Genomic DNA, 14,957 nt, shown 5'->3' with positions numbered 1-14,957 from the left:
TAGACTACTACTTACTCACGGTAGCGAAAACTACCTAATTAGGATGTTGGGTTATTAGATAATAACAGAAACTAAACATTATCTTAAAATACAAAATATTACTCCGTAATAGATGCCACGACAGATCGGATCGTCGGCAGCAATTGTGATGTATCCAAACAGCTTAAATGGATCAGCAGACGCTGTCTAGGTTCTCACGCTGCAAAGTTGATGCGACTGGCCCGCGCGTATTTCCGGAAATACCGCCTTACCCGCATACAAGGACGGGGAAGCGCAGCACCGCGGGGAGTTAAGCCCCCATCCGCCTTGTCCACATTCGGAGGGTCTCGGAAAAAGAGCAGCCTCGAAGGCCGAGTGTTGAACGATGGAGAAGCGAAAGCGCGCCAATATATAAGTCTGGCGCGCCCAAAGAAGCCTAAAGGGCTGCGATGTTGATCTGGTGGGAAAAGTCAAATTCTATCAAATATGCCTAGTCAGAAGCTCCCGTTCCATATCGCAGTCGTTGGCGGTGGCATTGGCGGTCTTTGTGCAGCCCTTTCAATCCATCACCACTGTCCCAAGGATGGCAGTGTCATCATCGATGTATATGAGCAAGCGCCAGTGTATAAGGAGATTGGAGCTGGCTTGGGCATTGGAGTCAATGCTGCCAAGCTGCTTCATCAGATTGGTATAGGGAAAGACTTAAATAACATCTCTGGCCATCGTAACGGGATTTGGATTTCGTTCCGTCGATATGACAACGGTAGCGAAATTGTTACTGTGCCTGTGGATGACCAAAAGGAGATACGACAAAGCCCCGTTCATCGAGCTGAGTTCCTGGAATTGCTGTTCAGCCATGTCAAGGAGCGAAACGCAGCTACTCTTCACAACAATAAGCAGTGCGTCGAGTTGAAGGTAAGATGAGCCAGGAGTTGAGAGAACAGATTTTATGTTACGTTATTAACGCATTTTCAGGACCAAGGTAGCTTTGTTGAGCTTCATTTCGCTGATGGAACAACGGCGACAGCGGATCTAGTGGTTGGATGTGATGGAATTCACTCCAAGATCCGTTCTCAATTTCGCACTGACAATCCTAAATACAGTGGCCGTATGTGCTACCGAGGATTAGTACCGATCAAGGATCTCGAGGCTTGGTGGCCATTCAAGTCTTATTCGATAAGCTGGCTGGGCCCAGACAAGCACTTTCTAGCGTTTCCTATAAGCAAAAACAAGACGCTCAATATTGTTGCGTTTGTATATTCTGATGACGAGCGCGCTCTGGAGAGCTGGACAGCCACGGGCCACCGAAGCGAGGTGCAGAAAGAGTTTGAGGGATTCGACTCTACAGTCCGTAAAACCATTTCTTTCATGAACGAATTTCCGTCCAAGTGGATTTTAAATGACCGCGAACTGTTGGATCAATGGGTGTTTGGAAACGGCAAAATAGCATTGATGGGAGATGCCGCGCACGCAGTAAGTTGGTTGGCACATATAAGATATTATTCGGGCTTTTTTTTACTAATTTGTGACTATAGATGCTGCCACATCAGGGTAAGAATACGCGAAATGAAACAATATTTCTTGAGTTCAACTAACACAAACCGTAGGAGCCGGTGCTGGCCAGGCCATCGAAGATGGATATATCCTGGGTCTTGCCATAGCCGATTATCTTGCCGCATCTTCAAAAGGAAGTACCCAAACACTTGAACAGTGGATGCAGGTGTACCAAGATGTTCGCCTCCCTCGTGCTCAGAAAGCGCAGGCTACAGCTCGCCAAGCGGGACAAGTGTATGAAATGCAGACACCTGAAATGAAGGGCAAGAGTTTTGAAGATTGTCTTCCGTTTGTGCGAGATAGCTTGAAAGACCGCATGAGCTGGATCTGGACGGGGGATATTGAGGCGGAATATACAGCAAAGAAGCAGCATCTGGTGGACTCGTCAACCACAGGAGCTTTGAAGGATGGGACGATAAACTCTATTAATGAGCAAATGCTAGTCAGCCAAGAATAATGTCTATACTAAGGGATACACGATGAATAGAAATTCACCAGTTATGACAGGCTCTGTTCGTACTTCGACCAGTCAGTTCTTACAGACATATAATTCACAGTGTCATACATGGATCCCGGAGACATGGGAAGTGCACACCGGTAACGCCCACACAAAATCTTCCCCATTAACAAGCACAATTCTCCTTCACTTTTGCACCCGATACGAGCACATGGCTACACGCTTGCCGATCTTTCAGCTTCCCCGCTGTGACGCCTGCTGCTTACTGCGATGGGGCCAAATAACTCTATTCGACGTTTATGTGGCGTAAGCTCCAGTCAGCAGGGGGCCCCCAAACCCAAGAGATTTTCTTTAGCAGAGAACAGCGTGCTTAGCACAATCTCTAGCAGCTACGCACAGATGAAGCACTTGCGGAGAACAGCTAAATCCTCCCTAACCAAAGCCTCAAGGCGCCAAACTAGTGCAATCCGGGGGCTCGTTCCATCCAGAACCGCCTTGCAGGCTCCGGATCGATCAGAACGCCCTGCATTCCTGCATTCCTGCCCCGTAAAGCTCCGGCGATGAACCCCCAGATCAACTCCCAGCTAAGCTTGGCCGGGGTCGGTGGCGCTGGGGGTGGAGAATCTGGCAACGTTTGAATTGGGTACATGTACGCGCCATCCTGTATCTCCCAGCACCGCTTAGCTCATTCGCGATCCGGCAAGCGAACCGTTTCGTCTCCCGTGCATCATCATCAGCTCGAGTCCATCGCTTCTCACTGCCGGACCAGTCCAGCCCGCGAAGCAATGCACCACGAGCTGCGGCTACCTGGAGGCCACAGGTCAGTTTAGCGCACAGTCTGGCGACGGCGTCACTATCCCGAGCCCCGACTTCCACGACGGATCACGCACTACGCTGCGGGAATCCACAGAAACCCTTCCCTCTCTTGAGCCATTATCAGCCATCATCCGCTGCGAGATGGCCAGCACGTCCCCTATGCCATCGACTGCACAGGTCGGCGATGGCCCTGAGCGCAAAGATGGCCCCAGAAAGCGGCGGCGGGCGACGGTGGCCTGCCGCAGCTGTCGCCAGCGCAAGACGAAATGCGACCATATTGTGCCGGCACAGGCGTCGGACGAGATGCTTCGCGGCATGACTAAGTCGGCGCAGGCGTACTGACTCCTTGCATTGCTTGTGAGGCCGGAACACTAATTGTCATCTAGATATATCCGATCTTTGGAACGCCGTGTACGCAACTTCGAGGACACCCATCGCGATAAGACCCAGCAGCGACCGCAGCCGTCACATGCTCTGCCCGTAGTCCAGCACAACTCTCCTGTTCCGTCGATTATCCAGTACGAGGCCACGAGGTTACCGCCAATGCAGCATCCCAACCAGTCAATGGCTTGGCCCGCAGGCCGCAACTATCCCCAGCAACAACATCACCATGTTCTCCCAACAACCCCCGACATATTCCTCAGCGGCAAAGCTGGAGAGTCTTTTACGCGGCTGATCCTCAACGCCATGAATCACCCGTCTGCCAAGCTGGATGCTCGGTCCTTTACCTCCCCTAGAGACTACTCGGTCGAGTCGAGGAGCCCGTCGGATCTATTCTCACTGCCTCCCAACGCCCAGGAGTTGCTCAAGACCTATTTCGACTTCCACCATGAACTCACTCCAATATTCCATGTTCCTACCATCATGGCTCAGTTTGACCAAGTGCTCAACAATCGTCATGGGGCTCGAACGAATGATCATATCTACACACTGGCCATCCTCAACATGATATGCGCACTGACTGCGGCGCACAGTCGACGGAACCAAGAGGGCTCAGACGTTATATCTCGAAAGTACTACGACACTGCCATGCAGCTTATGCAGCCGAGCCTCATGTCAGAATGGAGGATCGAAAAAGTTCAGGCTTTGCTTCTCGGCGCTCGCTTTCTGCAAAGCTCCAGCTATAGCGACGAGTGCTGGACGGTTCTAGGGCTTGCCATCCGTATAGCCTACGATCTAGAGTTACACCGGCCGCCTGATCCTGAGAAATTCGACTGTATAGGGCAGGAAGTCCGTAAGCGGGTGTGGTATGCGTGCTTTGGGTTGGATCAGCTTCTCAGCATGATTTATGGCCGCCCTGCCGCTACCTCAACGGCTACGTTCTCCACCCCTCTACCAGAAGATCTAGATGATGACTGCATTCGGCCAAATCGATTATTGTTCCCCTCAGTACAAACCACAACAAGCATGTCATTTTTTCTACAGGTGTCAAAACTATACCGTCTATTAGAGACCACAATGATGATGGGTGGCCAACCAGCGTTATCAGATTTGGTTCGACTTGACGAGGAGTTTGAAGCGTGGCAGGCCGAAATGCCTGCCAATCTTCGCATCCGCGAAGGCGTACCACCAGAAAAAGAATCAACACTTATCCTGGCGCTTCGAGCCAACATGGTCTGTATCTTGATCCACAGACAGTCGCTGGTATCGGGCCTCAGTGCGCTTTCATCAGTATCTTCTGCTTCGGCTCCAGCTACCACTGAACGGGAGGGAGGTCGACTACGGGCAAGCATACTGCAGCGTAGCCGGCAAGTTTGTGTAAGCACAGCAGAGGAAACGATTCGACTGGTAGCTGAACGCCATGACCGGACTAAAAAAGCAATGGGGCCCAGCTGGTTCAATCTCTACTATTGTAAGTCGAGGGCACTGATCCTCATTCGTTTCCCAAGTTTCCACTAACAAATCTGCCAAGTGTTTACTTCGATCCTCATCATCGTCTCCCATGTTGTTGATCCAGAGTTTCGAGATGACCGAAGTGCACTAATGCACCTAGACCAGGCGGTGACTATGATTCGCCAAATGTCTGGCAACCACCTCTGTGCACAACGGGCATATGCATTTTTACAGCAGCTGCTTGGTTTCCTGGATAGGACGATACCCGATGAACGAAGGAGGACAGTCGAGCGGTACAACACGCCTCCGACTGTCATGCCGGGGAGTGATAGATGGGCCGGAGAGGCTACGGCATATAGCAACAGCACGACACTACCAGAGGACGGGGCCACGGAAGACGGAGGCGTCGATTTGTGGTCACTGTGGGACACTACTCAGGATCTAACCATGGATCTAGGCTCTCAGTTAGAGCTCCATTCGAATCTAGGCTCGGCCACTTGGTCGTGGGGTGTGGAGAACCCCGGAGCTGCTGAGTCGTTGATGCGATCTCCACAAGTGCTCAACGGCGTAGTGCCTGGATAACGACATGAGAATAGAATAATTAATATCTGATGAATTCTGGTTCAACTTTTTGATGTAATTTCTGATGTAACATATGAGGTGACAGTCTTCTATGGTATTTTGCAGTCAACGTACGGGTCTGGCAATATGAAAGATGATGATTCAGCGAGATTTATGTGCTGACAAATGTCTAGATACAATGAAATGAACCAGCTCTGGAGCTTCGTGGCAGCTATGGCTTCTTCAGATGAAGTCCTCCTAGGCCTGGAACACAAAACACGGTTCATAGCCATGATCACAAATTGGAATACAGCTAAAGCTCTCGGCACAGCTGTCAAGTTGCCCTTGTACCCCGCGGTTCTCACCTTCCATCCCCATTCCTGCACAACATTGCACGCAAACGTCCTCCCAATGGCGTTTGTGGCGTCTGGCAGTTGTGGGGGAGAACCCTAAACTCCCCCCGAAGGCGCGTGGTTCGTCGCTTATCGTGATCCCAGCATCTGTCTGGGGTCTCTGCAATCAGGCGACATACGATAAATACCACGCGTAATAACCGCGCATGGAAAAACTCTTCCCGCACAAAGGACAATGGCTAAGCTGCGTCTAAATGATGAATAACCAAATCTCACGCCACTGCCAACTCCGCCATCCGTTTTAACGTTATTACTCCTGCCCGCCTTTTACTCTCTGCTGTTCCACCCCCAATTGTTCAATGGCTGCGCCAATGGATAAGGCGGATGTATCCGCCAGTGAAGATCATTCGCAGAACAGCGGCAGCGCCAAACATGAGAGGGAGCACGAGGAAGATGCTCCTCCGCTGAAGCTAGACCCTCGCGGCCTTCCATTGTCGCCTCAGCCCACCGATGACCCCAAAGACCCGCTCAACTGGAATCGCTGGTTGAAGCTAATGGTTCTGGTCGAGGTCTCTCTCTTCTCCTTTCTGGCCTTGTTTAGTGCCTCCTTGATCGTACGTGTATCCCGAAGCCCCACCGATCGCGCGTTCTTAAACACGATCTCGTCGTACTAATTGCGCCTTGACTCGTGGCTAGACGCCAGCTTTTGTTCCTCTGTCATTGTTCCTCCACAAGGATCTCGTTACAACAGCCTACGTGACCAGCACTTTCATTCTCCTGGCCGGTATCTCAACCATTGTATGGAACCCAATCGCAAACGTCTATGGCCGCCGGCCAGTATACATCGGCACCGTAGCCGCATCGGTGGCCTTTTGCGGTGCTTCCGGCGCGGCTAAGAATTATGGCACCCTCATCGCCTTGCGCTGTCTCAATGGCTTCTTTAGCGGCGTGCCCCTGGGCTTGGGCAGTGCTACCGTCTGTGACATGTACTTTGCCCACGAACGAGGGCTGTACATGGGCGTCTATACCATCAGCTTCTTGACTGGCGGCCACATCGCGCCTCTCATCGGTGGCTACATCGAAAAGAACTTGAGCTGGCACTGGTGCTTCTATGTTCCAGCCATACTGACAGGAGGAATCCTCGTCATCTTCATCTTGACTGTCCCTGAGACGCTCTACTCTCGCACGCCAGAGGCTGTAGCACGCCCCTCACAGTCTTGGAAGTCGAATATGCTTATGAAGCGAAGGGCACACCCGACACGACAAGTCAAGCTCGTGGATTTCTTCCGGCCATTTCAAATGATCATGTACCCAAGTGTGTTGCTGCCAACGTGGTGCTACTCGATTTCTTTCGCCTATGGAAGCATCCTCTTCATCATAACTAGCGCGAACCTCTTTGGCAGAATCTACCACTTCCAGCCCCAGCAAACAGGTCTTCTGCTGGGTATTCCCATCACAGTTGGCAGTCTTATCGGCGAGCTGTTTGCCGGAGGCATATCCGACTGGATCAGTGAGAAGCGAGCCATACGTCGTGGAGGCGAGCGCAGTCCCGAAGATCGTCTTCTGGGCATCATTCCAGCCGCGGTGTTAACGCCACTCGGCATCATCATCGAAGGAGTCTGCCTTCAAAACAAGACTCATTGGATTGGAGTGGCGTTTGGAATCGCCATTGCCAGTTTCGGATTGCAGGTTGTCACCACGGGCGTTTATACGTATACGGCAGAGGTGAGTCAAATTGCAAATCGCTTTCTAATGTCATTTATATGCTAACATTTCTTGTGTGCTAGTGCTATAAGCCTCAATCTCCTGAGCTTGGTTCGTTAATCAACTTTGGAAGACAAGTGTACAGTTTCACCATTGGATTTTACGCGATCCCTTTCTCAGAGAGAGTAGGCATTGAGGATGCCTGGATCACCTTGGCGTTTGTCGCTTTTGCCTTTTACTTGCCTCTCGTTCCGCTCTATTTCAAGGGTGCGGAATGGCGGAAACGCCTTGGTAGTCCTAACTTTCATAAGGATTTGTAAATGCGCGCGGTCGTTTGTATACCCTTATGTTTACTGGGTGGCATGCTGTTAATGCTTGAAAGTCATTTTCATCGCAATGTGTGGGAACTATATGCGTAATGATGTTACGTGATAATATCTGCATCAATAATATTGAACATATCTTTTTAATTAATAAATCACTTTTCATCTCACATAAATCGAGTAAAAAATCACATCTTCATCAATTGACTGTAATTTGGCTCTCTCGCATTTATCTCTAATTATACGGCACTACTTTAATCTCCCGCTTATTCCACGACTTATTGTATAAACCATAACAAACCTCACCTTCATCCGCCGCCAACCTTCCCACTCTGCACTCTTGTGGAGTCATAGCCTTTAGATTGTGCGGCGCTTGAGTCAGCCTAGGAATAATTTTAAGAACATTATTGCGGCCCATGTTGGTGTAGTCATGCTGATTGACACTGGCAGCTACATGCTCATCCCACCACGCTATAAAACAGACTGAAGTTAGAAACTGACGTTGAGTGTGTACGAGGGAGAAAACATACCACAAGCGTTGGGAATGCTCTCAAAAGGATAGTCGATGGAAAACATGATGGACTGCACCCCAACTTCTCCCATGGCACACATCAAGGCGGGCGTCGAGAAATGCCCAGAAGTCGTGATGAAGAGCTGCTCGCCAAAATAATCACGAACAAGCTTGTCCTTGCGCATCGGCATGTTAGGAAACCGGCTGCGGTCAAGCTTATGATCAATACGATAGATATCATACGGGCTGTTGCTATGTTAGCTTTGGACTACGTGTAAGATGAAAAAAGAAGCCATTGAACCTACATGTGCTCGCCCATATGCCCAAAAATCAGTTTCACCTTGGGAAATCGATCCAAGATGCCATTGGTAACGATTCCCAAGATATGCATGTTAAGCCGGTCCGCATACCCTAAAGCAGAGAAATCGAGCCACGGGCGCCCATCCCACATAAGCTTATGAATTAGCTTATTAGAGGGTCGCGGGTGCATGTAAACTGGTGCTTCAAGGTCATTTGCTGCCTTCCAGAAGACATCGTATTCCGGCTGGTCGTAATACAGCATGCCATTCCCATCCTCACCACAGCTCTGGTAGTCGTTGAGAAGCACACCAACAAAGCCCTTCTTCTCCGTCATGCAGCGACGAAACTCTGCCGCCGCCTGCGCAGGGTCATGCATGCTCAGCGCGGCAAATGCTGCAAAGCGATGAGGCGCTTGCATCACCTCAGCCTCCATGCGGTCATTCGCCAGCGTCGCCTGAGCCTCGGCTTTGGCCTTGTCGGCGATGCCCTGGACGCCGGGAGAGTTGAATGAGAGAACCATAAAATCGACGTTATTCTCATCCATCTGCTTCAAACGCATATCGTGAATGTCGAGCAGCTCGTTTGTCAAACGAGAGCCAGTTCCAGCGGCGACGAATTTGCCTGGGTCATTGTTTGCCAACTCTTCTTGAATCGTCCAGCATTCTTCGAGAGCGATCTTGCCAAACATGATGGGTGAATGACACAAGCAAGGTGTATTATCGTTTAGCACGAATTAAATTTATCTTCTCGTCTTTGTTTCCCTCTTTATTAGGGTGAAAGCAAACAATTGAAGATTTCTTATCATATAAACACTTACACGCACAAGAAAACAGTGCGATTCATGCAGTCCAGCGCTATATAGAGCTTCTGTTCCATGAGCCATCTCACCGGCTTCATTCTTCGATGCGGGGAGTTAGAGCCCCTCCCGACATGCGATTAGATCCGCGTCGCAGCTCGGAATCTTCGTGGCCAAGCCGGCTTCGTCGCGCCGCAGTGTGTGCGCCAGCCGGAATATTTTGGCTAAATCCGTCTTTGGCGCGGGCATCGGTATTCTAGTATCAGATGGATGGATCTCATTGTGGTAGCAGCCTTGGACTGCGCTTCTTGCGGGGATTGCGGCGGTCGAGTTGAGGTGGACACCTTGGATGATTCAGCTGCACTTAACACTCAGCGGCCATTTCTAGCAACTCAATATTAGAGGACATTGAAAAATGTCCTCTAGCAATCGTTGACATGAGGCAATTTCGCGCATAATAAGAGAAACCTGTTCTCGCCAAGAATTTGTCTTGGTGCCTAGAAAAGGCGCGCGCATGTTGACTGTTAACGCATATGCTCAGCGTTATTTTGCGCCTGTTGCGCGCCTTTAACGCGCCTTTTACGCACAGCAGGACTCGTTAGAAATTGGACAGACCTTGTTTTAAGGGGAGGTGCCGCAAAAATGGAAGCCTAGCAGGTCAACTGATAGCCAGGAATGCTCGCGGTTAAGCCCTGCGGAGTCATTAGCGCCTTTACTTGAACAATCTCGGAAAGCAAACGCTGAAAGGCTCACAACTCGTAGCACGATATGCCTCGTATGCCATGAGAAGGAAAAGAGTAAAAAAGTATAAATAATTGGCCAAATGTAGATTCAAGAAGCCATATATCAAACAACAACAATTCAATTCAGCACAACGTTCTCAAAAACTCAACAAACGCTCAATTGTGATACGTCTTTCGTACAAAATGGCTTCTCTCAACCTTCAATTCCGCACAGCAACTCCAGAAGATGCGGACCAAATCCAGGAGCTGGTCGAAACTGCCTTTCGCACCGAGGACAGCAGATCCGGCTGGACTGGCAATACAGAGCTCGCATCTACTTTTCGACTTGATGTCGGGGAAGTGGCTTCCAAGATTGCCAACCCGCAAAACACTATCCTGATGGCTCTAGACGACGACAAGAACCTTGTTGCATCCATCGAAGTCGCCAAACGCGATGGCAACTGTGGCCGCCTCTCCATGATTGCAGTCAACGACCGTTATCAGCGCAGCGGCGTGGGGCGCCTTGTCCTTGCTTACGCTGAAGCATACTGTCGACGGGTTTGGGGAGCTGAGAAATTCTCGCTCAACGCACTTTCGATTCGCAAGACCCTTATTGAGTGGTACATGCGCCAAGGCTACCAGAAGACGGGCGAGACGTCGCCATTTCCTCGCGAACGATTCATCAGCCTGACACTGCCGGAAGACATGTGTTTCATTGAGATGGAGAAGGATTTCAAGGGACCTCTTGAGACGGCCCAGCAAGCATAAGCCAATGGGCCAACTCATTGAGGTCTTGTTCTCGCCTCATATCGCTTATACTCCCAGCCATGCAATATTTACACGGAGTGTTTTACACGTTACCTTCTCTCGAAACAGATATAGCAAAATGCTATTTTAGATACAAGGCGGCGCCTAGTAGTTGTCAAAGAGTTGCGGGCCTTGGTAGAGGTCAACTGTATTAATACAAGGACATACTTTGCGTGCTCCATCTTGATATGGCATCGTCGTCTCAACTGTTATGGCATATGGACATTTAGCTTATATAGATTAAAGTAGCTCCGTTGGACGGTTGAGTTACCATATTGAGCTCTATAGCTGATTTCTGTTAATTTATTAGCACTTAAATGGTGCATGTTCTCATTCCTGACACTTATTTACTAGATCTGTGAATGATAGGTCGAAACAGAAGAATTGCGATGATAAGAAATAACTATAGCTGTGTATTCACTGACAATCGTAGAATAGACCAAATGATTGGAATTCTTCTTCCATGCATACTTACTAGTATCATTCACCAATTGAAGGCTGCATGGTTGCATGAACAAGTCAAATTCCCGAAAATGGCCATGTGCAGAGATACGTCTACGCTATACTCTGTACAGCATGCACCAAGCCGTTCTATGCCCCGAGGTGGTATTCCAGAGTCGTCTCCAATTCTTTGATCGGTCCGTTGCACGTGTGGCTTCGATTTAAAAGCTCATGGGGTCCGAGTTTATTTACTTTGGCCCTAGACATCGATACCCCTTCGGTCGATATATGGCACAACTTGCTCCTCATAAAACACGAATAGCTTCACTACAGTACAATGCAGCGCGACACTTCCCAAGAAAGCGCCCCAGGTCCGAGCCAGCCCGCGCTTAAGCCCGACTTGAGCTCTACTTCTACCGACAATGTATGCCGGGATCTTACGTTGTCCCGACGCAATGGCGTAAATGCTACATGTGAAGCATGTCGGCAGAGCAATACCGAAGTATTTCTTCCAGTACATGCCTATCTCTTAAAGTTGCAGTCAGGCTGATTGATCTATATAGTGTAGTGGAGATCAGCCCACATGCAGCTCATGCGCTCAGCAAGATACTAATTGTCAATATGCATCTGCTGAGACGGAAGCAGAAGTGTGGATGCGAAAACTTCTAGAAGAACAGAAAAAGAGCAGCGAGTATCAATATTTCTTCGACGCTGTGAAGACTATGCCACAGGAGGAATCCCAGGCAGTCTATCGCTTGGTACGACAGCGCGCCGATATTAAGACGGTGGTACATCAGATTAAAGAAGGAAAAGATGTCTCATAGCTATCTGAGCTGGTTAAACGAGGCGCCGAGACTTCTCGGGATAGGCATTCCGAATATTCGGGGCAGCATTTACCGACCTCATTGAGCAAACTGCTACACTCTTAATTTTTTCCACCAGTGCTCTTGTTCTATCATTTATCCGCAGAGAAAGATCCTGTAAGCTATCAGTTCCGGCGCTATCTCTATTTTGTACGAATGCAATTATCTGTTTTCCAACAGCTTCGGTAACTTCTATGACCGCTACTCTCTCCGCTATTGCTACAAAAGAAATTCAGCCAACAGCAATGACAACAATACTCCCAATAATATACGCGATGAATGACTTCGCATAGATGCCACACCAATCCGATATCCGCTCCACTCAAAGCCAGTCTTTACTGCCGCTTTGCAGAGAGAGGTCCACTTCTCCGCAGTCAAGTTGGAGGCACCATAGCCGGATCCTCAATGCCCAGTAAACCTAGCATGAGGCTAAGCTGAATAGCCGGATGAATCGAGTTTAGATATTTTAAATATTGGTGATCCATTGCCACTTCTTCTGTATATATTTGGCGTCATGGCGATACTTACCATCTAACCTCTTGATGCTTCTGTTGGCCCTCGTCTTCTTTTGTCTTGGTGTACAGCCAGTAAAATGGCTATTCTCAGCAAGTTACTCTTTTGGGGAGCTTTATTGCTCTCGGTATATCCCATTGACGCTCGTAAGACTGTACTTGAAAGACCCAAGCTTCAATGGGGGCCCAAGACGCCAGGGCGGCCGTTCCCACACTCTCCCAATCGCCACAAGACATGCTACGTCCCCAGCTCTTCTCATTTCCACAATCATAAAGATATCGACAGTGCTCCTGAGATTCTCAGAGCTTTCAAAAATTGCAACAGAGGTGGCCGCGTGGTATTGGATGGCACTTACATTATTGCATCCCCCTTGGATCTCACTTTCCTGGAGGCTGTAGACGTTGTCCTCACTGGCACCATAAAGTTCTCCAATGACATTGACTATTGGGTGCAGAACTCGTTCAAATATGCCTTCCAGAACTCAACCGCCTTCTGGCGTTTTGGAGGAAAAGACGTCAACATCTACGGAGGGGGTCACGGTTTACTTGACGGAAACGGCCAAGCTTGGTACGATGCATTTGCGACTAACCCTACTCTTTTACGACCTATTTTGTTTGTTCTAGACGGACTGAAAGCGGGCTCTATTACGGGCCTCAAAATGCGAAACTCTCCCGATGTAAGTTTCTCTGCGTATACATGTGAAGAGAAAGATCACTGACTGTATGCAGTGGTTCAACCTCATCGCTAATAGCACTGATATCCTTGTCAGCGATATTGACATTGCAGTTCGCAGCGAGAGCAGCAATCCGGCCAAGAATGGTGACGGATGGGACACCTTTCGAAGTAATCGCGTCGTCATACAGAACTCCCATGTTAATAACAGCGACGACTGCGTGTCGTTCAAGCCTAACAGCACCAACATCATTGTTCAAGGCTTGCAGTGCAATGGTTCCCACGGCATCTCAGTCGGCTCTCTCGGCCAATATCCCGCAGAATACGACATAGTTGAGAACGTATATGTATACAACATCTCAATGTCCAACGCCAGCGACGGCGCTCGTATTAAAGTATGGCCTGGTACAGATACTCCATTTCAGCCTGGTCTATCAGGAGGAGGAGGAGCAGGATACGTGAAGAATGTCACGTATGACACGTTTACAACGACAACAACGATTGGGCTATCGAGATCAACCAGTGCTACGGGCAGAGCAACCAGACTATTTGCGACAAGTATTCTTCCAACATGACCATCAGCGATGTCTTGTTTAAGAACATGTGGGGAACAACGTCGTCCAAGTATGACCCCGATGTTGGGACTCTGACATGCTCCTCTCCCGAAGTAAGTTGCCATTGAAAGGGCATTAAGCTTGAGCTAACATGACGTGTGAAGAAATGTGTTAACATCGCTGCCCAAAACATCTCGGTGGCTAATCCTAGCGGCAAAACGCCTCAATGGATCTGTACCAACATGGAAGATGGCCTTTTGGATATAAATTGTGTCTCAGCTAGCTCATGAATGGCAGATTTCATGTTCTGATGAGTTTTGTAAAGCTACCTCAGGGCGATGAAGTCGATAAAGCCTATATAATGGCAGCCTATATCATGGTAGCTTCTAGACTACTCCATAATACGAATAAGAGCTTATTTGCACTTTTACTATTAGGTAATAGCACATACAATTTGTCCCACAGAATAGGTATCTCGCAGTATCCAGATTGTGGGTTGAACTAACGGTGGCATCGACTAAGAACCCCAGACGGATGCCGTTGTCAGAAGACAGAATTAGCGCGAGGCTTCGGAGCAAAACAGAATTTCCGTATCCGAGTGGAGTTTAGGGGTCTCGCCCTTTTCATAAAATGATTCAGGTTCTATGTGGAAGAAGGGCGTTGACTACTGTTCCTGTTAGGTTTGTACGATCAAGGCCATGCGCTATATCCATTTTACTTACCCGGCGGTGCAAACCTCCCCCATAGTTGTCGGTTGAATTTGTTAGCCAAGTGTCAAACTATATGTACTTTGGTAGAACAAGGGTCGAGGCGCAGGCAACACAGAATTATCGCTTGAAAAGACGGAGACGGCCGACGATTATGTAACTATTCTCGATCCTGTCAGACACATGGCACGCCGGCGTCTTTCAAGGCGTTGTTAGTGCTGGATGCCGCTGAAATCCTCGTTTGCCCGAGCAGATGCAGTGATACGCGGAGTACTCCGCGCTCTACAAAAGATCTCGACTAATTGCCACCACCAGCTCTAGTGCCCGGAAGCTTGACCGACGCAGCCTTTTTCCCAGCCAACTGGAAGCGACTTACCCACCGATTACCGGATAGCGGTGCCGTAGTGCGGTGCTATTCTCCTGCTAGCCCTCGAGTTTTAGCCACTAGTGCCCAAACTTGATATCAAGGAGTTGAAGAAATAAAGCGACGA

General features: G+C 49.2%; 6 protein-coding genes across 6 annotated transcripts; 5 read left to right on the top strand and 1 right to left on the bottom strand.

Annotated features, from left to right (window-relative positions):
- Nucleotides 1-465: 465 nt before the first annotated feature.
- On the top strand, nucleotides 466-1,990 carry TGAM01_v208093 (mannitol 1-phosphate dehydrogenase; the record flags this gene model as incomplete). The annotated part of the gene is made up of 4 exons (XM_018809251.2): nucleotides 466-894; nucleotides 955-1,452; nucleotides 1,515-1,530; nucleotides 1,587-1,990. The coding sequence occupies 4 exons, from the start codon at nucleotides 466-468 to the stop codon at nucleotides 1,988-1,990; spliced, it is 1,347 nt and encodes a 448-aa protein (XP_018657519.2).
- A 560-nt stretch (nucleotides 1,991-2,550) lies between these two features.
- On the top strand, nucleotides 2,551-5,221 carry TGAM01_v208092 (hypothetical protein; the record flags this gene model as incomplete). The annotated part of the gene is made up of 4 exons (XM_024550248.1): nucleotides 2,551-2,589; nucleotides 2,765-3,141; nucleotides 3,193-4,658; nucleotides 4,719-5,221. 4 exons carry the CDS (start codon nucleotides 2,551-2,553, stop codon nucleotides 5,219-5,221), a joined length of 2,385 nt encoding a protein of 794 aa, XP_024405018.1.
- A 691-nt stretch (nucleotides 5,222-5,912) lies between these two features.
- Nucleotides 5,913-7,577, top strand: TGAM01_v208091 (hypothetical protein; the record flags this gene model as incomplete). The annotated part of the gene is made up of 3 exons (XM_018809250.2): nucleotides 5,913-6,167; nucleotides 6,250-7,278; nucleotides 7,341-7,577. 3 exons carry the CDS (start codon nucleotides 5,913-5,915, stop codon nucleotides 7,575-7,577), a joined length of 1,521 nt encoding a protein of 506 aa, XP_018657518.2.
- A 238-nt stretch (nucleotides 7,578-7,815) lies between these two features.
- On the bottom strand, nucleotides 7,816-9,079 carry TGAM01_v208090 (2,3-dihydroxybenzoic acid decarboxylase; the record flags this gene model as incomplete). Its single annotated transcript, XM_024550247.1, has 3 exons — nucleotides 7,816-8,051; nucleotides 8,111-8,337; nucleotides 8,397-9,079. 3 exons carry the CDS (start codon nucleotides 9,077-9,079, stop codon nucleotides 7,816-7,818), a joined length of 1,146 nt encoding a protein of 381 aa, XP_024405017.1.
- Nucleotides 9,080-10,113: 1,034 nt separating this feature from the next.
- TGAM01_v208089 (acetyltransferase) lies at nucleotides 10,114-10,677 on the top strand (the record flags this gene model as incomplete). Its single annotated transcript, XM_018809248.1, has 1 exon — nucleotides 10,114-10,677. The coding sequence occupies one exon, from the start codon at nucleotides 10,114-10,116 to the stop codon at nucleotides 10,675-10,677; it is 564 nt and encodes a 187-aa protein (XP_018657516.1).
- Nucleotides 10,678-12,612: 1,935 nt separating this feature from the next.
- On the top strand, nucleotides 12,613-14,049 carry TGAM01_v208088 (polygalacturonase; the record flags this gene model as incomplete). The annotated part of the gene is made up of 4 exons (XM_018809247.1): nucleotides 12,613-13,209; nucleotides 13,262-13,677; nucleotides 13,788-13,872; nucleotides 13,924-14,049. The coding sequence occupies 4 exons, from the start codon at nucleotides 12,613-12,615 to the stop codon at nucleotides 14,047-14,049; spliced, it is 1,224 nt and encodes a 407-aa protein (XP_018657515.1).
- Nucleotides 14,050-14,957: the final 908 nt, after the last annotated feature.

This window comes from Trichoderma gamsii, assembly GCF_001481775.2.
Source record: "Trichoderma gamsii strain T6085 chromosome Unknown Scaffold_32.2, whole genome shotgun sequence".
NCBI classification, from domain to species: Eukaryota; Fungi; Ascomycota; class Sordariomycetes; order Hypocreales; family Hypocreaceae; genus Trichoderma; species Trichoderma gamsii.
The sequence above is the reverse complement of the archived record's forward strand: the minus strand, read 5'-3'. Positions and strand labels throughout refer to the sequence as shown.